The 22,042-nt window shown below is 51.4% G+C and overlaps 1 protein-coding gene across 2 annotated transcripts in view; it reads right to left on the reverse strand.

Annotated features, from left to right (window-relative positions):
- Positions 1–14,439, reverse strand: part of LOC119976318 (interferon-induced very large GTPase 1-like) — a 31,212-nt gene extending 16,773 nt beyond the window's left edge. For both annotated transcript variants that reach the window (XM_038816763.1, XM_038816762.1), the window contains exons 1-3: positions 14,401–14,439; positions 5,774–5,876; positions 3,989–4,096 (exon numbers count right to left, since the gene is read on the reverse strand). In XM_038816763.1, the coding sequence (XP_038672691.1) occupies positions 3,989–4,096; positions 5,774–5,831 (166 nt within the window). In that variant the 5' untranslated portion in view covers positions 5,832–5,876; positions 14,401–14,439. The remainder of the gene's footprint in view (positions 1–3,988; positions 4,097–5,773; positions 5,877–14,400) is intronic.
- Between the last annotated feature and the right edge of the window lie 7,603 nt (positions 14,440–22,042).

Genomic DNA, 22,042 nt, shown 5'->3' on the forward strand with positions numbered 1-22,042 from the left:
ACAACACTTAACTGTGTGAATTTGGTAAGAAAAGGCAATAGTGTGGGATAGCGCCACAGGTAAGGACAACCATGGTGTGACAGGAAGGGACCGAGGGAAGAATGGTAAAGTGGATTCATTATCAGATGGATATTTTCACAGCATAAATAGAACTAAATTAGTTTATTTTTCTTTGTTGATGGAATGTTGGCATTGCTGGCCGTGCCAGCACTTATTGCCCAACCCTCACAGCCCTTAAGGAGGTAATGGTGAGCTACCTTCTTGAACTGCTGCAATCCCTGTGGTGTCAGTACACACACTGTTTTGTGAGGGAGGGAATTCCAGGGTTTTGACCCAGCGACAGTGAAGAAACAGCAAGATATTTCCAAGTCAGAATGGTGTTTGGTTGGAGGTGAACTTGATGGTGTGCCCATGTGATAATAATAATAATCTTTATTGTCACAAGTACGCTTACATTAACATTGTTATGAAGCTACTGTGATGCATGTTTGCCCTATGTATTTTCTTTTCATGTATGGAATGATTTGTCTGAGCTGGACGCAGAACAATACTTTTCACTGTACCTCAGTACACGTGACAATAAACAAATCCAATCCAACTTTTTACCTCACTAGCCTCCGCATTCAAAGGATCACCCGCCACCATTTCCGTCAAATCTTCGAAAGTTACCACAAAACACATCTTCCCTTCACTCCCTCTGTCAGAATCCTGCAGGAACGGCACCCTCCATGACACCCTGGTCCGCTCCTCCATTGTGCCCAACTCCCCACCCCCTTCCCACGCCACCTTACCTTGTAATCGCAGAAGGTGCAACACAAGTCCCTTTACATAGATATCATAGAATTTACAGTGCAGAAGGGGGCCATTCGGCCCATCGAGTTTGCACCGGCTCTTGGAAAGAGCACCCTACCCAAGGTCAACAATTCCACCCTATCCCCATAACCCAGTAACCCAGTAACCCCACCCAACACTAAGGGCAGTTTTGGGCACTGAGGGCAATTTAGCATGTCCAATCCACCTAACCCGCACATCTTTTGACTGTGGGAGGAAACCGGAGCACCCGGAGGAAACCCACGCACACACGGGGAGGATGTGCAGACTCCGCACAGACAGTGACCCAAGCCGGAATCGAACCTGGGACCCTGGAGCTGTGAAGCAATTGCGCTATCCACAATACTACCGTGCTGCCGCGCTTTACCTCCTCTCTCTTCACCGTTCCAGGCCCCAAACACTCCTTTCAGGTTAGGCAGCACTTCACCTGCACTTCCTTCAACTTGGTCTATTGTATTCGCTGCTCCGAATGTGGTCTCCTCTACATAGGGAAGACCAAACGCAGGTACATTTGCTCAGTCCACAGCACGACCTCAACCTTCCTGTTGCTTGCCATCTTAACTGAGCATCTTGCTCTCATGCCCAAATGTCCATCCTTGGCCTACTGTAAGCTGGAGGGGGCAGCGTCCCATCTTCCGGATGGGCACATTGCAGCCCTAGGGACTCAACATTGAGTTTGGCAACTTCAGACTGTGACCTTTCAAATTCCATATATTGCCTGAAGGCAAAACACCTCCTTCTCCTCTCACACCAGGCCATCTATCTTCTGTTCTTAAAGTTGCTACTTTTTGTTGCAGTTTCTGCATTCGCACTCTCTTCATTTCTTGCAAAGAGTCAAAAGATTAAAAACTTTAACTTTGTTTCTCTCCACAAGATGCTGGCAGACCTGTTGAGTTTTTCCAGTGTCCTCTGCTCTTGTTTCAGATTCCAGCATCCACAGAAATTTGCTTATATTATTCCTCCCTATGTTCCATGTAAGAGGCAAAAGGGAAGAACAGTCATAATAACTAGAGAAAATACAAGAAAATGAATGGGACTAAAAGCTGACGAGTCCCCTGGGCCTGGCTGCCACCATCTAGACCCCTTAAAAGAAGTACTTTATAATAATCTTTATTGTTACAAGTCGGCTTACATTAAAACTGCAATGAAGTTAGTCTGAAAAGCCCCTAGTCGCCACATTTCAGTGCCTGTTCGGGTACACAGAGGGAGAATTCAGAATGTCCAAATTACCTAACAACATGTCTTTCGGGACTTATGGGAGGAAACCGGAGCACCCGGAGGAAACCCACGCGCACACGGGGAGAACGTGCAGACTCCGCACAGTGACCCAAGCTGGGAATCGAACTTGAGACGCTGACCCTGTGAAGCCATAGCGCTAACCACTATGCTGCCATTGTTTGTAGAGATAGTGGATGCGTTGTTTGTAACATTCCAAAATTCCTTGGAATATTCAACGGTCAGTGTGAATTGGAAAACCGTAAATGCAGAAAAGAAGGGAAGAAGGCAGAAGGCAGAAAAATATAGGCCAGTCAGCCAGCATCTATCATTGGTAAAATGCTAGAATTTATTACTGAGGACGTACCAGCAGGATCTTTAGACAATCATAAAACAATCAGGGGGCGTTAACACGGTTTTGTGAAAGGGAAATTGGTTTTGACAATTTGAGGATGTAACAAGTAGAGTGGATAAAGATGTAGGTGTGAATTTTACAGATCCTGCCAGAATATCTGAAGGCAGTGGAGACATAAGATAAAGCAGATATTCAGTTCACCCACCGTCTTCCCACCCATCCCGATCTCCCGCATATTAGCCAGGATGGTGGGTAAGGCATCAGGCAGCCCACCCATCTTTAATAGACACTTAAGGACCTCATTCCGCAAAGGGAGTCGAGAGTTATGGGGCCGCCAGGAAAGTGGAGTTAAGGCTACGTGATCAGCCATGGAGCTCGATCAATGACTCCAGAAGCGAGATTGGATGACAATTGAAGGCTTTATTGGACTAGATAGCGAGGAGGACTGTCAGAGAATACTACAAAATATAGATAGATTGGAGAGTTGGGCAGAGAAATGGCAGTTGGAGTTCAATCCAGGCAAATGCGAGGTGATGCATTTTGGAAGATCAAATTCAAGAGCGGACTATATGGTCCATGGAAGGGTCTTGGAGAAAATTGATGTACAGAGAGATCTGGGAGTTCAGGTCCATTGTACCCTGAAGGTGGCAGCGCAGGTTGGTAGAGTGGTCAAGAAGGCATACAGCATGCTTGCCTTCATCGGACGGGGTATTGAGTACAAGGGTTGGCAGGTCATGTTACAGTTGTATAGGACTTTGGTTTGGCCACATTTGGAATACTGCGTGCAGTTATGGTCGCCACATTACCAGAAGGATGTGGATGCCTTGGAGAGGGTGCAGAGGAGGTTCACCAGGATGTTGCCTGGTATGGAGGGTGCTAGCTATGAAGAAAGGTTGAGTAGATTAGGATCGTTTTTGTTGGAAAGACGGAGGTTGAGGGGGGACCTGATTGAGGTCTACAAAATTATGAGAGGTATGGACAGGGTGGATAGCAACAAGCTTTTCCCAAGAGTGGGGGTGTCAGTTACAAGGGGTCACGATTTCAAGGTGAGAGGGGGAATGTTTAAGGGAGATGTGCGTGGAAAGTTTTTTACGCAGAGGGTGGTGGGTGCCTGGAACGCTTTACCAGCGGAGGTGGTAGAGGCGGGCACGATAGCATCATTTAAGAGGCATCTAGACAGGTATATGAACGGGCGGGGAACAGAGGGAAGTAGACTTTGGAAAATAGGCAACAGGTTTAGATAAAGGATCTGGATCGGCGCAGGCTGGGAGGGCCGAAGGGCCTGTTCCTGTGCTGTAATTTTCTTTGTTCTTTGTTCTAGATGTTGCCCCCAGCAGCGCAGGTACAGAATGCAGCAGCTGGGGAGACACAGACTCTTATACTCCGCCTTACTGGGCGGAACCAGCAGGCAGGCTTCACCAATGATATTGTTGTCTCAGGTACCTCCCACACCAATGGTCTCACAGCATCAACCTGGGTACCGTAATACCCCTAATACCGACTACCACAGTTCTATTGAATGGCGGAGCAGGTTTGATAGGCCGAATGGCCTCATTCAGCTCCTATTTCTTAAGATTTTGTTTCTACCTTCCATTTCTTGCAGATCATTTTCTTCTCCCTCAATGTTTTTTTTGTTTCCGTCCATCCCTTGGTTGTCAGTGCTCACTGAGGCTCCGGTTTTGCAAGATGGTACGCCTGCGGAAAACATTTTTGCAATTTCACAGTAATTAGCCATTTAATAAACGGAACTCAGAAACAGCACACAACCTCAAATCCTAATATCAAAGGCAAAGGAAAGAAGTTAACATTTGGGCTCCATTCAGCAGCACTCGGACAAGATTCTTTGTTTCCTGGGAGTGGGATGAGGCCCATTGTTGACAATGTCAGTGGGATTTCCCATTGAATCCACCCCAAGTTGCGGAGAACCTCCGGTGGGGGTGTGCCTTCAGGGGGACCGCAGGATCCCACCGGTGTGAACAACTGGATGATCTTGCCCAATATCTGCAAATTACTTGTACAGAACTGCATTCAAGCAGTGACGACAATTCAGGAGTAATAACTTGGCTGTGAACCACTTTCTTTGCTTGATAAATACTGAAACCTTAAAAAAGAATAATGACAGTTATGTAGTAAAACTCGTGTTCTGTGGTACTGTAAAGAGAGCTGTGGTTGTTTCACAGCCCATTTTACTCACTGTCTAATTTTCCTTTTCAAATGATTTCTGAGCTTGGCAGAATCTAGCCGCCTCAGACACATTGGGCGGGATTCTCTGATCCTGAGGCTAAGCGTCGAGCGCGATTGCGACATGCGCAGTGGCTCCCTTCTCCGCGCCGTCCCTGATGCAACATGGCATAGGGCTAGAGGGGCTGGCGCGGAGCAAAAGACGCCCCCAGCCCGAGAGGCAGGCTCGCCGATTGGTAGATCCCGATCACGGGCCAGGCCACAGCGGAGGCCCCCCCCCCCCCGGGGCCGGACCCCCCCCCTCCCCCTCCCACCAGGCCGCCCCCGGATGGATGCACACCGAGGTCCCGCAAGGTAAGGACGGCGCCGGCGGGATTCGGATTTTTTTTACAGCTGCTCGACCCATCCCATGCGGAGAATCGCCCGGGGGTGGCCGTGTAGAGCTCCGCTCTCCGGGGAATCGGCAGACCAGCGTCAGGGCACCATCGCGCGATTCTCACCAGCCCGGAGATTCTCCGGCCCAGTCTGGGATCAGAGAATCCCGCCCAAGAGCTGTAATCCTGATTTTCCTGTTAATTATTTTGCTTCTATATGGTGGCCCTAATGATATAATCAAAGAGTAGTTACAGATTGCTTTTCACATGAAATCTGCACAAATTGCACAAACACCTCTGTGATATGGATGGAATTTAATCTTAGCAAAATTGCGCTGGGGTCTAATGTACAAATATAGGTCTGATAGCCTGAAATCTGTCGCTGGGAAAGTATTGGAGTGTATTATTAATGAGGTAGCAGCAGAATCTTTAGACAATCATAAAACAATCAGGTCGAGCCAACATGGTGTTGCGAAAGGGAAATGGTGTTTGACACATTTTTTTGAGGATGTAAGAAGCAGAGTGGATAAAGATGAGGGGAGAATTTTATAGCTACTGCGGTATATTTGAAGGCAGTGCAGACATAAAATAAAACAGGTGGTCAGTTCATCCACTTCCTTCCCACCCACCCTGATCTGCCCCATATTATGCAGAATGGTGGGTAAGGCATCAGGCAGCCCACCTCATTCCACAAAGGGAGTCAAGGGTTCCAGGGTCAGCCAGGAAAGTGAAGGCTACAAGATCAGTCATGGTTCTATTGAATGGCAGAGCAGGTTTGATAGGCTTACAATCTTATTTCGTAAGATTTTATTTCTACCTTCCATTTCTTGCAGATCATTTCCTTCTCCCTCAATGTTTTTTTTGTTTCCGTCCATCCCTTGGTGTCAGTGCTCACTGAGACTCCGGTTTTGCAAGATTTCCTGCAGAAAACATTGTGGCAATTTCACAGTAATTAACCTTTTAATAAAAGGAACTAAGGACAGGAGCTGAATGCATTCTGCTCTGAGGTTGAGGAAGTGAAAGTACTTGGCTGCATTTGATGTAATGAGGAACGTTAATCATAGAAAAAGTGTTGCGATTGGCATCAAAGCCGGCTACTTGAGATGCCTTCAAGCGTCAAGGGGAAGATAGATCAATAATCTACCAAGCATCTGTCTCTGGAGTAATAAAACTGTCAATCACTAGCTAATGCATTGTATTGCTGTGTGAAACTGAATGTAATATTTGCATTTCAAAAGCTGTCAAGCAATTTGAAGTCCTCTGAAGCGTACTTGGCTTTGGAGGAAGCCTCTGGCACTTTTATCAGCTGCTGCTATAAACAGGTTTCTCTGAGGCAGAAGATGTTAGGGAAGGGTAAGTGAAAATGTAGTGATTTTTTACTCTACTGCTTGGACTGCTCCAGCTTTCAGGAAGGAGTCGCTGATGGGGGGTCTCTGATTCAGGGGTCTCTGATGGGGGGGTCTGGTGTGGCATCTGCTAGGGGTTTCTGTTGTGGGTCTAATGGGGTGTCTGATGAGGGTTCCTGTTGGGGTGTGTCAGATGGGAGATCTCTGAAGAGGGTCTGTTGTGGGTCTCTGATGGGGGATCAGATGGGGGTTGCTGTTGGGTGTCTCAGCAAGGGGCCAGTGGGGCGGATTTATGTTGTGGGGGCCTTCCGATGGACTTTGGGAGGGCACCTCAGTTATGCACTAACAGGCGGCACTTGGCACAGTGGTTAGCATTGCTGCCTACGGCGCTGAGGACCCGTGTTCGAATCCCGGCCCTGGGTCACTGTCCGTGTGGAGTTTGCACATTCTCCCCATGTCTGCGTGGGTTTCACCCCCACAACCCAAAGATGTGCAGGGTAAGTGGATTGGCCACGCTAAATTGCCCCTTAATTGGAAAAATGAATTGGGTACACTAAATTTTTTTAAAAACTGAGACCTGCCTCTTCACTTACTACAAATCAACACTTCACACAGCTCAGGAGGAAACAAAATACCAGGCGAGGGACAGAATGGAAATATCACCTCTGGATTCTCTCAGAAGGAAGAAAAAAGGTGAAAAGGCAAGAGCCATCAGAACTAAGCGCTCAAATAAGAAGGCTTCTTGAGCCACTGCCCTATGCACTCCAATGAGGAGAGCCAGCCATCTAACCCACAAAGATACATCACTCTACCCCAGGGGAAAAGGTACAGGATATTCATTAGGCACAACAACACTTGGTCCATACCAAAACCATCACACTTCTGGGGGCCAAACCCAGCCTCCCTGTGCTCCCCTCATGTGTACTCTCAGAGAGGGTACCGTTGCTCATCAGGGACAACAGGATATGAGACCACAGCCCCTGGTCTGGCCTAGCCCAGCATCATCACAAAATTTCAGAGGGACGTGACCCCAGGATCTTCCATGCAATCGCAACTCTGACACCCCACTGAGCTTGCACCTACACAGTCCCAATCAGGACAAGGCACCTCTCCCAACTGCACAAAAAATGAAAGGAAACACACACCGGCCCTCGCCTGGTGGGGATCCCAAATCCTGAGAAAGAAGAACCGTTAAGACATGGGTGCCCTGGGAGAGGGAGCTGGTCCTCTCCCCCCTTCACCCAGGAACCTCCCATCTACCTCATGAGGCCAGGCCAGAACCAGAACCTGCACCAAGCCCACCCAGGTGGGAGAAGAGAAGAGAAGAAAACCACCCAGAGAGGGGGCACCCAGCCGGGTCACGGAGACTGCCGCCATACAAGAGATACTCAACCCCAGTCCTCCATGATGGGGCTATTCAGTTCCAAAAGTAACAAAGACGGCCAGAGAGGGAGACGCGTACTAGGGGAAAAAACAAACTCGACACAGATGAAGGGTCAAACAGGACGCAATCCTCGGCAGGGTAACAGGATGATATATAGTCTACCCGGTCTCAAAGAGGATAAAAACACGGATACTCACAATCAGAACTAAAAGAAAATAAACCCCCAAAACTGATAGCTCTAACTGGGGGAGGCTTCCTCAACCACAATGAGAGCAAATTAACCCAACCAACCCAACCTTTCACCCCTTGCCCCGCTCTGGTTTTGCTCATCTTCCTTCAATACGGAACAGGGAGAGAAGAAAAAGCATCCCCCCCCCCCCCCCCCCCTCCTATCATCACACGGATTATCAGACATACGGCCCAAATACATTGAAAGGCTGAGCACAAACCTCGCATTCAACATTCGGCTCAGCATGATATGAACATATTAAATCAGGATAACCAACGACATAGGCCAGCCCACCCACTTTATACCTTTCCCTGTTGAAGGAAAAAACTGACAACATCAAGCAGTCAACAACATGATCAATAGGGAGCAATGTCCAGGATAACGACTGAGATGCAGGGCAAGCCTCAGGAGAAAGACTTCTTCACTGACGCATGAAGAAAGCAAAGATCAAGGATGAAACAGATTCAGTGAGCACTCTTCAGCATACCTCAAAGATTTCAACGATCGAAGCACAAGCCACCATTATTTCCACCATGCCTTCTCACCAACGTCCAGCGGTCAACAACCTAGGCTCCAATTGTGGTATTGTGCGAAGCAAATAATGACATGATGGGAAAACTAGTCAAGTCTTCTTGGTACAATTGAATTTAAACTGACTTCACATAACCTAAGGCACAAATACAAACAGCCAAGGTCAACTTGACCTGAGAACTGGCTGGCTCTAAAACTCGGATAAGGCGCGTTCGTCATGAGACCAGAGCAGTCTAAATACATACGATAAGCTAAAAAACTGTCTCTTCCTGTACTTAAATAAATTTGTCCATCTCTTAAAACAAAGACAAGATAATGATATGAGACCCCAGTCCCCTAAAGGTCAGCAAGGTGACGCCATTGTAATGATTATTACCTATGTTTTACTTTTGATCAAATTCCTGACCAAGCTGTATTCATGTTATCTTGATCCTATAATGTATAAAAATCGTCTTATTCTTCTGTGATATTGCTGACTTGCTAAGGAACCAACAGTTTGTACTTGACTGCCTTCCGACTTCAAGTCTCAGCCAATACTGCTAGCAGTTGTAATTCGTAAAATAAAGTTCAGTTTTGCTTACCTAATGAATGCTGTTTGAATCTTTCTATCACAGTACAGAAGCGGGGAAAATATTGACTACGACATCTGGCGCTGCGAGAAAAAATCCAATATCCTGAGTGATCTTCCATGAGGGACTGAGAAAAAGTGATCAAGGCCACGACGGGAGTACAGAGACAGACGCCGGCACAAGGTAAGATTGACCTTGGTCTCTCTCTCCCTCTCGGTTCTGTGCTGCGACCCCTCATCCCTGACAGAAGTAACTAAACAGGTGACGGTTCTCGAATCTAAATTTGACTGTGAGTAATTGTGGGGTCAGGGACCTGATTGTGATTAGCCGCAGGTCAGGGACCTTTTTGATCTCGTTTTCCATCCGGATCAGATTTATACAGGCTGTCAATAAATTTGGGTCAGGGACCCTTTGATTAAGTTTTGGGGTCAGGGACTCTGTGAGTAAATTTTGGGGTCAGGGACCCTGTGAGTAATTTTTTTTGGGGTCAAGGACCCTCCAATTTGATTTGGTACCAGAAATTTTTTTTGAACATTTTTTGACAGGGGCACATTATGGGACAAACTTTAGATAAAACTAGCGGCAATTCTCCTCTACTTTTCATATGTTTAGAAAACCCTTCTCATGAAAGTAACTTCCGCAGATTATCCGCAGCACTGAACAAAATATTGATTACGACATTCCTCAAAAATAAATTGGGTAACGACATTTGGCCACTAGGGGGAACTTGGAGCCTTGATAACTGCATTGCTGCAGAAGAAGCCATTTGGCATAAAAACGCTGGTTTCAAATGGAAATTTTTAATTTCGCAATGGAGGAAACAGTCCGCAAGACGCCACGAACACTCACTATTAATGAGTTGGAAAGATAACGCCCGTAAAAGAGGGATTAATGAGTGTGTGGACGGTAAACAAAAAGATTGGGAGACTTTAAAATTGGAATGTGAGCTTTGGGATAAAGACCATCTAAATGATAAAAAGCAATCTGGCAATAACAAATCTCCTGCCGGCAGAAAAGCAGGACTGGCCAATCAGATTATAGGAAAGGAGGACCCTCCCAGTTGCTCTGGCATGCCGATGTTCCCCTATTCAGGCCATAGGGAAGAGGAGGAGGATTTCAACCCTGGACCCCACCCTCATTCTGCGCTCCCGATCCTACAATTCCACTGTCCCAAGTCCTGACTCCCCCTTCTGATCCCATTATTAATAAAACTCCTGCTAACGTATCCCCCGTAGCAACACGCACTCGGTCACACACGCAAGCCGTAAATATGGAACAACCCTTTACCTCTGTTGATCAGGCTTTTTTTGATTTATCACTCCAACCGAAGGAGGAGGAAACCTTTCCTCCACCACCTTCTAGTGTAATCACACCCTTCCTACAGTGCAGTGACCACAACTGAACACAGTACTCCCGCTATGACCGAACCAAAGTCCTGTGCAGCTCCAACATAACCTCCCTGCTCTTATAATCTATGCCACTGGTGATAAAGGCAAGTGTCCCGTGTGCCTTTTTAACTACCCTATTAGAATGCATGCAATGCAGAAGGGGGCCATTTGGCCCTTTGAGTCTGCACCGAACCTCTGAAAGAGCATTCCATCTAGGCCCACGCACTCACCTTATTCCAGTAACCCAGTAAACCCATCTAACCTTTTGGACACGAAGAGATAATTTAGCACGGCCAATCTACCTAACCTGTACATCTTTGGACTGTGGGAGGAAACTGTGGGAGGAAACCGGAGCACCCGGAGGAAACCCACGCAGACATGGGGAGAATGTCCAAACTCTACACAGTCACCCAAGGCTGGAATTGAACCTGGGTCCCTGGCACTGTGAGGCAGCAGTGCTAACCACTGTGCCATCCCTTAATCTGCCCTGCCACCTTCAGGGATCTGTGGACAAGCACCCCAAGATCCTTCTATGTCTCAGCTTCCTGGTATCATGCCATTCATTGCCCTTGTCGTGTTACTCCTTCCAAAGTACACCACATCGCACTTTTCAGGGTTAAATTCCATCTGCCACTGATCTGCCCATTTGACCAATCCGTATATATTCTCCTGTAACCTAGGAGCTTCTTCATTACTGTGAACCACCTGGCCAATCTTCGTGTTATCTGAAAACTTGCTTATCACCCCCCACACTCCCTCAACATTTTCTTCTATGTCGTTTATTTCTCAAATTCTGTCGGGAACTCCTCCACCATTTCACTTCGCGGATCAGATTCAAAGGTATACTGCTCCTGGTCCTCTGCCATCTCCCGAATCCATCAGGATGGACGACAAGCCATGCAGCAGGATCTCCACTGTACAGAGGAGGGTTCTCATCAAGGAGAGTGCTTTCTCTCTTTTTAAATTTAGAGTACCCAATTATTTTTCTTTTATTAAGGGGCTATTTAGCGTGGCCAATCCACCTATACTGTACATCTTTGTGTTGTGGGGGTGAGACCCACGCAGACACGGGAAGAATGTGCAAACTCCACAGAGACAGTGACCCAGGGCCGGGATTCGAACCCGGGTCCTCAGCGCTGTAGGTAGCAGTGAGAACCACTGCACGACCTGGAACTGTGCTTTCTCAATTCAAGAACCTCCTAGTACGAGTCCGTCGCTTTCTTAAAAACATACCGTAGCTCTTGGGATTGGGCCTTGATGACCTATACCACAGAGCTGAGATTTTCAGCCAGATCAGCATCTTTGTTGTAGATGAACACAGCACCATCAGGGCATGATGCCGCCAAAAGCAACTGCGCCACTTGAGACATAGTCCCACTCTAGCCGCTACGAACAAACAAGAATTTTAATATTCTGGGTGCGATTCAGTAGACTGAAGTTAAAATCCTGAACGGCATGTTTAGTGGGGTGTTTCTCATTGGCTGCAGTGCTGAAAAACATCCCACTATCCAACAGCACTTTGCCCTTCTTTTGGCCTTGGTTGTTTCTGCTCACCGAGGCCGCACTGAGAGTGGCCGCACTGCCAGGCTGTCCGAGTGGCAGTGCCAGGATGCCAGGCTGGCAGTGGCAAGGTAACCGAGTGCCAGGGTGCCACCATGCCCTGTCCGCTGTCGCTGGGAGGCCTGGGATGGACTTTGTCGCCAACTCCCTTCAGGAGGTACCCCTTGGCTCACCGCGAGGACCACCATGTCAGGTTCACATTTGGTGAGACCCTGCCCACGTGATTCCCGGTTCAGGACACCGGAGAATCATGGAAGTCCGGAGATTAGGGTGCGGGGCCTGCAAAGACGCAAATGGGAAATTTACATTCATTCACACCCTCCCGCTGGCTCGTGGGCGTGAAACGTGATCTCTCCGCCAGAGTGCAGGGTTGGAGCATCGGAAAAGGATCAGCTCCTGCTGATGCCAGGCGCCGATCCCTATTTTACGGTTCTCTGTCCCAACAGGGAACGCTCTTTGGGCATCCTGGGATTGAGATTTCACCCCAGCAATGATTTCATGCTAATCATCAGACTTTTAATTCCTGATGTTTTATTGAGTTTAATTTCCAGCACTGGTGGGATTTGCACCCAGGTCCCCAGAGCATTGCGCTGGATCTCTATATTACTAGTCCAATGCACATACCAATGCCACCGCCTCCCCTATAATCCTAGTTTGAGGGCGGCACGGTGGCACAGTGGTTAGCATTGCTGCCTACGGCGCTGAGGACCCGGGTTCGAATCCCGGCCCTGGGTCACTGTCTGTGAGGAGTTTGCACATTCTCCCCGTGTCTGCGTGGGTTTCACCCCCACAACCCAAAGATGTGCAGGTTAGGTGGATTGGCCACACTAAATTGCCCCTTAATTGGAAAAAATGAATTGGATATTCTAAATTTATAAAAAAAAAAAAAAAAAAGAAAAAAAAAAAAAAAATAATCCTAGTTTGTGTAATCTCTCCCTTAATTTAATCCCTGGAGTTCAAGCATCATTCTGGGAAAAGCTACACTCCCTCCAAGGTCAATACACCAGGCGGAATTCTCCGCAGGGGGCCGAATTCGTGAAGGCCGTCGTGAACTCGGCCGAGGTTCAGGACGGCCTCGGAGCCCGCTCCCGGCACCTAATTCACCCCACCCGGGGGGCCAGGAGCGGCCTTCCGTCTTTCTCGGCAGCGACATCGTCGCGCCAAAAATGACGCGCGTCCGGTGCATTTGTGAAGTTATCCGAGCATGCGCGGGTTGCCGGCTCCAACCCGAGCATGCGCAGATGACTTCATCGCGCAGACGGCCCGAACCCGCGCATGCGCGGTGGCCGTCTTTCTCCTCAGCCGCCCGGCAAGACGTGGCGGCTTGATCTTGCCGGGCGGCGGAGGGGAAAGAGTGCGTCCGTTTTGGACGCTGGCCCAACGATCGGTGGGCACCGATCGTGGGCCTGTCCCCTCCCAAGCACAGTCGTGGTGCTCCCGTCCCAATCGGGCCCCTAGATGTCCTAAACGGGCATCTTGCGCCCGTTTCACGAATGCAGCCACCAGGTGTTTTTCGCCGTCGTGAAACGTGCGTGTAGGGCCGACTGTTCGGCCCATCGGGCTCGGAGAATCGCCGTTCGCCGTAAAAAACGGCGAGCGGTGATTTTTCCGAGCCGGGGCGGGGGGGGGGGGGGGTGTAAAAAATGTTGGGGGGCCCTCCCGCGATTCTCCCAGGCCGCGTGGGGAGCAGAGAATCACGCCTTCCAGGTTTGGTCTGACAAAGGCTTTGTAGATCTGAAGCCTGACTTCTAGCTGCTTGTATATCTATTCTCAAAAGTATAAATGTCAGCATCCCATGACCCTTTGTGACTATTTTCTGTACCTGTTCACATCAATTCAACAATCTATGTCTTGGGTGCCCCCATAACCCCAACTCTCTGCTGGGGCTGGTTTAGCACAGGGCTAAATTGCTGGCTTTGAAAGCATTCCAAGGCAGGCCAGCAGCACGGTTCAAATCCCGTACCAGGCGCTGGAATGTGGCGACTAGGGGCTTTTCACAATAACGTAATTTGAAGCCGACTAGTGACAATAAGTGATTTTTATTTCTCTTTGATCATCCATTGTGTTTATTTTCACCCTTTAGAATGCATCCTCTTCTATCCTTTTTAAGTACAAAGTGAATGACCTCATATTTGCTGACATTGAAATCCATTTGCCACAGTTTTGCACATTCACTTAATCCATCGATATCTCTCTGTAATTGTATACTTTCATCTGCTCCTTACAAATCTGCCTGACTTTTCTGTCATTAGCAAATCTGGCCAAATGGCTTTCTATTCCACCACCCAAATAATTAATAAAGACAGTGAGCAGTTGTAGAATTGTAAATGGTAAATATTATAGTATTAGAGAGATAGCAATGAGTTAATTACATTTTTATCTCTTTGACCAGTGCACCGGAGAGTAAGTGTCTACACATTAAAATAAATGCACTTACAGTTCTCAGCTGGTCGAGCGTTCTTGGTTTCTGCTGCTGTCCTGTTGCACAGTTTTGCACTTTCTGGTGGGAGGCACTGAGGTGACTAACTGCAAGAATGGAATATTGAAATTGAAACTTTGATTCCCTGAGCAAAGTTTCGCTGCAGGGAAATGAAACTGAAACCTGTTTCTCTGACTTGTTTTTGAAACATAAGACTTTAATGCAGCATTAAACTGTTGTCTGGAGCTTATGTGCACCGGTTGCTGTGGACCTCCGCCATGACCGGTGCGGAGACGCACAGTGGGCTAAACAGCTGGCTTGTAATGCAGAACAAGGTAGCAGCACGGGTTCAATCCCTGTACTGGCCTCCAGGAGCTGGAATGTGGCGACTAGGGGCTATTCACAGTAACTTCATTGAAGCCTACTTGTGACAATAAGCTATTATTATTATGATCTCTGGAGATTTCTTTATTTTTATAAATTAGAGTACCCAATTAATGTTTTCCAATTAATGGACAATTTAGCGTGGCCAATTCACCTACCCTGCACCCAATTCATCCTCTGATGTTCGTTTCCCTGCTGTTTGACCTTTCACATCTTTTGTCCTCTCTGGGGACTGCCATTCGCTTTCTTTCCCTTTGGTTTCTGTGGCCATTAGCACCCGGTTTCCCTGGGTTTCTGTGGCTATGACTCATCTTTCATTCTCACTCCACAGTATAAATATTTCCCACCTCTGTCTGTTAGCCTAGACAAAAAGTCATCGGACTCTTTCCCGGGACCTCGGCGCCGTGAGGCAGCAATGCAAACCACTGTGCCAACGTGCTCTGAAGATCTCTGAAGAGTCACTAACCCCCCCCCCCCCCCGCCCCCCATTTTGGAACTCAGGCTTTTTCAACCAGAATTTACTCATCTGCTGGGACAAAATGGCTGGTCCAATTAAGAATCTCAAGAACACAATGAGGGATGCACACTCCCTCTCAAAAACACTGTGGAGAGGTGAAATCAGATGACACGGACTGCTAGTTTGTGAAACCAGGATACTGCCTTGCTGTACTGCAAAACCTTAGGGCACGATTCTCCGCACTCGCGGAAAATCGCGAAGTCGGCCGTGAAAACGGCCGACTTTTGCGACGGCCCGACACGGCCCAGTTTCCGACGTATTCACGTCCGGGAAATGGGCTAGGAACGGGGCTGCATCAATCACGTGCGCTATGACGCCGGAACGCGGCGACGACACGAACACGCCCACGTGGCTCCACCCGACGCCGTAAAAAGGCGCGGGCGAGCACAGAAACTAGGCCAGGATGTCAGAGCTCAGGAGAGCAGCCCCGCGATTCGTGGAGGCTGACGTGGAGACGCTGCTCGAATCAATCGAGCAGAGGAGGGGCATCATCTGCCCGCGTAGAGGGCATCGCCACCCTGCCAGCGCGGTGCGCCAGGCCTGGCGTGAGGTGGCTGCTGCCGTCAGTGCTGTGGGGCAGACCCCTCGCTCTACAGAGCAATGTCGGAAGAAGATGCACGACCTCACCAGGGCTGCCAGGGTAAGTGCCAAGAGGGTGCCCCTGGGTCACAACCATCCCTCCCCCCTTTACTTCATCACCCATCTCCCCCCCCCCCCCCCACGGCACGGGGAGTGGAGGGGGATTGGGGCAGAGTGAGTTGAGGGTGGTTCACAAAGTTGTCACAGACCCAGCGCTCTGGCCCCCGTGGAGAGATGCAATGGTCTTATTACAACTTGACCCCCAAACTGTGCCAGTATCTGAACGGCCTGCTGATACCTGCCGTATTGTAATGATCTACCTATGCTCCCTCCCCCAACAGGACAAGACCGCTCACAACACTCGTGAGCGGAACAAGACTGGAGGGGGTTCGCCCATCCTGCACCCCCTCACCATGTTTGAGCAGAGGGCACTGGACCTTGTTGGGGGATCTGCCACCCGGGAGATCGCGCAATGCGAGGTTGGCGGAGCAGCAACAAGTGAGACAACCCTGCATGACAATCACCCCCCCCCTCCCCAATCCTCTGTCCCTTCACACCCTGCCCACTGGGACACCTCCCCCATCCTCTGTCCCTTCACACCCTGCCCAATTGGACACCTCCCCCATCCTCTGTCCCTTCACACCCTGCCCACTGGGACACCTCCCCCATCCTCTGTCCCTTCACACCCTGCCCACTGGGACCGTCCAGCGCCCGGCCGAGTTTCATTATCTTCCCTAGGACCTGATGCCGAACGACCAGGGCCGTCTGCCTCCAGGCGGACACAGGCATCTGCCCCCACCTCACCCAGGGCCGCACGACAGAGGGTGCCCGATCAGCGGGGAGTCCCATCCTCCCCACCCGAATCTGTGGAGCAGGACGCCCAGAGGGCGGCGAGAGAGCAAGAGAGAGAAATGGCCCGCGAACGCCCTGCGGCCTCTCAGCGGGCCGATGACATAGAGGAGGCGTCCACCCAAGACGACCCCGAGCTTGTGGCACAGCTATCTCCCACACCATCCACCATCCCAGAGACACTCACCCCGGTTGGCCTATTTAGTGATGAGTCTCCTGGGGCACAGTCTGGGTCGCACATCACAGCTGAGCAGGTACAGCAGGTGAAGGTCGGAGCAGCCGAGGGCCCGAACTGGCAGAGGGCAGGCCAGGCCCAGCATGCAGCTGGCTCCCAGACGTTTTCCGAGTTCCTGGACTTTCTCAACCCACCCGCACAGCCGATGCATCAAGAAACCCAGGGACACAATGACGGGATGAGGGCTGTCTTCCAGACTCTGCAGACGCTGTTAGAGGAGTCGAACCGCGTCCACGAGCAGGGAGTGGTGCCGCTCATGGCAGCAACCCAGGCCGACACCGCATGGGTGGCATCCGCGGTGGAGGCAATGGGTCAGGTTATGCAAGGCGTTGGGCTTAATGTGCACGCATCATCCTCGGCCCTGGACAGGGTTGCCCTCTCACAGGCAGCAATGCGCCAGAGCCAACATGACATTGCCGGCGCGCTGCGGGCTTTGGCCGAGTCTCAGCAGGTCATGGCCCAGTCGCAGCACGTCATGGCACAGTCCCAGCAGTCGCTGGCACAGTCCCAGCAGTCGATGGCACAGTCCCAGCAGTCGATGGCACAGTCCCAGCAGTCGATGGCACAGTCCCAGCAGTCAGTCGCGGAGAGCATCAACCGCCTGACACATGTGCTGGATGGCGTCGTGCACTCACAGGTTGAGATCGCACAGTCCCTGGCGGGAATGTCTAACTCCCTGGACTCCATCTCTGCAAACCTTCGGATCCTGGTGGATACAGTTGCAGGCCTCCAGGACTGGCAGCGCCAGGTGTCGGTGGCGCGACGGGGCACCTCCCCGCTCGCACCTCTGTCCCAAAGTGAGGCCCGTGGGCCACCGGGCTCCCAGAGGGAGGAGGAGGTTTCGGGGCCCAAACCATTAACTCCATCACGGGACGTCCCGGAATTCTCGGCCTCCCCTCGTCCTATCCCTGGTGTATCGGGTGGGCAGCAGGCAGAGCAGGGTGGCACAACGTCACCCGAGACGCCCGCAGAGCAGCCTGGCCCATCAAGGCCGGGTCGCCCGAGGAAACGCTTGCCGAAGGAGAAACAAGTCGAAGGGGGCGATTCGCAGCAGTCCTCCTCCACTCCTGCTGTATCATCTGGGGAATCACTTAGACGTAGTGGTAGGGCCCGTAAGGCAACAAAGAGAGACACTGAGTAAGTTGGCATGGGTGAAGGGCACAGTTTAGTTGTAGGGGCTAGGGCACCTGTAAATTATTGTTCACATTAAACGTATTGTTCCACCTTACTTGTAATACCGTGTGATTGTTCCACAGCCACAGGAATCGTGATGGTGACCGAGTGTCGCTGGGGTTGACGAGCGGCAAAACTTCGGTACCGGGTGTGCAGTCCCTTCCCCCCACCCCCTCCCACAGCTAGGCCACGCAGGCACGTGATGGAGTGTCCGTGACGAAGTCTGTGAACTCAGCGGCCACCAAGGTGGATGGTTCAGCTATTGCCATGGGTCAGACTCTCTCTAACGATTCTGAGCTCACAGCTCTTCGCAGAGCGGGCTGTCATCATTCCGCATGGCACTGATCACACCCGCTGACACAGCCATCAATGTTGTGCCATACTGTCTGGACCCAGTGATAAGCGTCATGTCGAAGTGGAGCAGTGTACACTGAGACGGGGTGGGGGGGTTGTGGTGGTGGCAGTTGTGTGTTGACCCTCTGCACGACTAGCGATGCAGGTGGTGGTTTGGTGTTCAACGGGGACGTCGCATGCGACGCGTGAACCGTGCTGCCACCAAGGCGTCGCGTGCCTGCCGTCCTCGCCGGGTCTGTCATGCCGCCTCCTGGACATCGCCAGCACCTGGGTCGTGTCTGCGTGCTGCGCCCGCCACTCCGCCAGCCTCCTCCTCCTCCTCCTCCTCCTCTGTGCTGGCACCACTGCCACTGGCTTCTCCCTCCGCCTCCTGCAACAGGTCATCTCCCCTCTGCATTGCGATGTTGTGCAGCTCACAGCAGACCACTACAATGCGAGCGACCCTGTCGGCCTGGTACTGCAGGGCCCCTCCGGAGCGGTCCAGCCACCTGAATCTCATCTTCAGGAGGCCAAGGCAGCGCTCCACCACACCCCTGGTTGCTGCAAGGGCCTCATTGTATCGGGTTTCCGCATTGGTCTGAGGCCCCCGTATAGGCGTCATCAGCCAAGACCTCAGCGGATAACCCCTGTCGCCTAGCAACCAGCCCCTCAGCCGGGGGGGGGACGTCCCTCAAACATCGCAGGGATATACGACTGCGCAAGTATGTAGGAGTCATGCACACTCCCTGGGAACCTTGCACAGACGTTCATGATCCTCATGTGGGGGTCGCATACCACCTGGACATTAATGGAGTATATCCCCCTTCTGTTTGTGAACACTTCCTTGTCCACAGCAGGCGGGCGCATGGGGACGTGAACACAATCGATTGCCCCCTGCACCATCGGTATCCCGGCCACTCTGGCAAATCCACAAGCTCGTGAGTCTTGAGTTGGTCGGTCCTCTGGAAAGGTGATGTAGCGGTCCGCGATGGCATAGAGGGCGTCGGTCACATCCCGGATGCACCTGTGGACCGATGACTGGGAGATCCCGGAGAGGTCCCCGCTCGGAGACTGGAAAGAGCCGATCGCACAGAAGTTAAGAGCGACCGTCACCTTGATGCCAACTGGGATCACGTGTCCTCCCCCCGTTCCACATGGGGCGAGGTGCGCCACGAGGTGACAGATATGTATCACCGTCCGCCTACTCAGCCGGAGTGTCCTCCTGCAGGTGATGTCCGTTATTGTTAGGAAAGAGATCCGGGTACGGTACACCCTCGGCCTTGGTCATCGCCTCTGGTGCCGTGGCTGCACCCTCACTCTCTCCTCCTCCTCCTCCCCATGCTGCTCGACGACTGGCAACTCCTCGGCCCTTCCCTCTGCTGCTGCAGCTGGCCCTGCATCCACTGCGGGTTGTGGCTGTGGACGCTGCTGCATATCCAAATGCAGTGCAGCGGCCCCAACCACTGCGCTGACCATAGCCGTTCTGTTCACAGACATTGTGCTAACCTACAGAAGGGTGGTGGGGGCAGAGAAATGGGACATGTTAGACGAACGTTAGTCGACACCTCAGCAGCCGCCTGCCACGGGATACCTGTGTGTCCCGGTGGCCTGGTCGCGCTGCTGACACGTGAGCAGCCTAACCCCTGGTCATCTTCTGCATCCAACGGGCAGTTAACTACGTCCTCTTCACCGGTGCGTCAGTGGCCTGTGGCCGTAAGCCACAGGGCAACCAGCGGCATCGTCCTCGTGACCGGCACGCCATGGCATGGTGGCAGACATTTTGTAACCGGGGTTGGACGGGTCACTCGCTCACTCTCTCCCTACCCTCCCCACTCCCACTCTCCCCCCTCCGTCTCCCCCAGTCCCCCCCTCAGTCATCCCACTCCCCCCTCCATCTCCCCCACTCCCCCCTCCGTCTCCCACGTCCCCTTCCGTCTCCCAACTCCCTCCTCCGTCTCCCCCACTCCCCCCTCCGATTCCCACACTCCCCCCTCCGTCTCCCACATTCCCCCCTCCGTCTCCCACACTCCCCCCTCTGTCTCCCCCACTCCCCCCCTCAGTCTCCCCCACTCCCCCCCGCTCTGGACCCCCCTCCCGTTCTCAGGGATGCCTTCCCCGTTGTGGCCAGACTCCAGCAGTGCGCTGAGCGGTGCGCTGCACGGTGCGCTCACCTCCTCGAAGCTGTCGTCAGCCAGCACGACTGGTTGACAAACTTGAAAAGCAGGTGTGTTGGCCGGCGTGAAAACATTGCGTGATGACGTCGGGACTTCGGCCCATCCGGGCCGGAGAATAGCGGGGGGGGGCAATAAGTTGGGATTCTGGTCGTGTCGGGGGGTCTTTCGAGGCCTTTGCCGGGAATGCCGACGTGTAGTTTGTGCGGGGTTCGGAGAATAGCGGGAGGGCGTCGGACCGGCGTCGCCGTGAAAATATGCGCGGCCTGCTATTCTCCGAACCGGCGTGAGTGCGGAGAATCGCGCCCTTAGTGCCTTAACATCTTACAAGCAGCCTCACAGAAAAAGGGCTCTGGTCAGAATGAATACCTGGCTCATAGAACATAGAACAGTACAGCACAGAACAGGCCCTTCGGCCCTCGATGTTGTGCCGAGCAATGATCACCCTACTTAAACCCACACACCCGTAACCCAACAATCCCCCCCCATTAACCTTACACTACGGGCAATTTAGCATGGCCAATCCACCTAACCCGCACATCTTTGGACTGTGGGAGGAAACCGGAGCACCCGGAGGAAACTCACGCACACACGGGGAGGACGTGCAGACTCCACACAGACAGTGACCCAGCCGGGAATCGAACCTGGGACCCTGGAGCTGTGAAGCATTGATGCTAACCACCATGCTACCGTGAGGCTCAATCTACACTGTTTCTACAGGAATGCCTGTACCATCGCTTACAAGACTGACTCATCTCTACTTGCATATCTTTTCATGTGGGATCAGCCAGATTGGAAAAGTGAATTATACAGCATCAGTTTGCAGCTTGCCAACCTTCATGAAGGAATACCTAATTAGGCATTGATTCTGCACCCTGGACCCATGTGAAACAATAATTCTTTTTCCTGTGGTCTTTGCCCTGTGAATATTTATTTTCTCTATCCCTATTTTATAGTATGCATGCATGGGGACTACATTGCAAGCCTTCTAGCCTGCTTGATGTGGTAGTCACCATTGATGTATATATTGTATATAGAGGATGTCGATGGAGGTGCTTTATGGTAAGTCCCTGTACTACAGGTACGGGGGTAGTTCCCTGCCTGCTGGCTCTGCCCAGTAGGCGGAGTATAGCTCCCCGTACAGCAGCCATTTTGCCAACTGCTGTAGGAAGCCACACATCTTAGTGTAATAAAGCCTCGATTGCATCCAACTCTCGTCATTGTGTAATTGATCGTGAATCAATTTATTACACTAAGTTTTTAGAAGATGGACCTCCACATCATGCCGGATCGCCTGCAGCTGCATCTGCAAGCAGACAACTGCTTGACTTGTGTGCGGCCTGTGAGCGCCGCCATCTTGTTCCCCCCAGAAACAATGGGCACTGCCATCTTGTTTTCCCTACGACACGTGTGGCCCAT

The sequence above is a fragment of the Scyliorhinus canicula genome, chromosome 13 (assembly GCF_902713615.1).
Source record: "Scyliorhinus canicula chromosome 13, sScyCan1.1, whole genome shotgun sequence".
NCBI classification, from domain to species: Eukaryota; Metazoa; Chordata; class Chondrichthyes; order Carcharhiniformes; family Scyliorhinidae; genus Scyliorhinus; species Scyliorhinus canicula.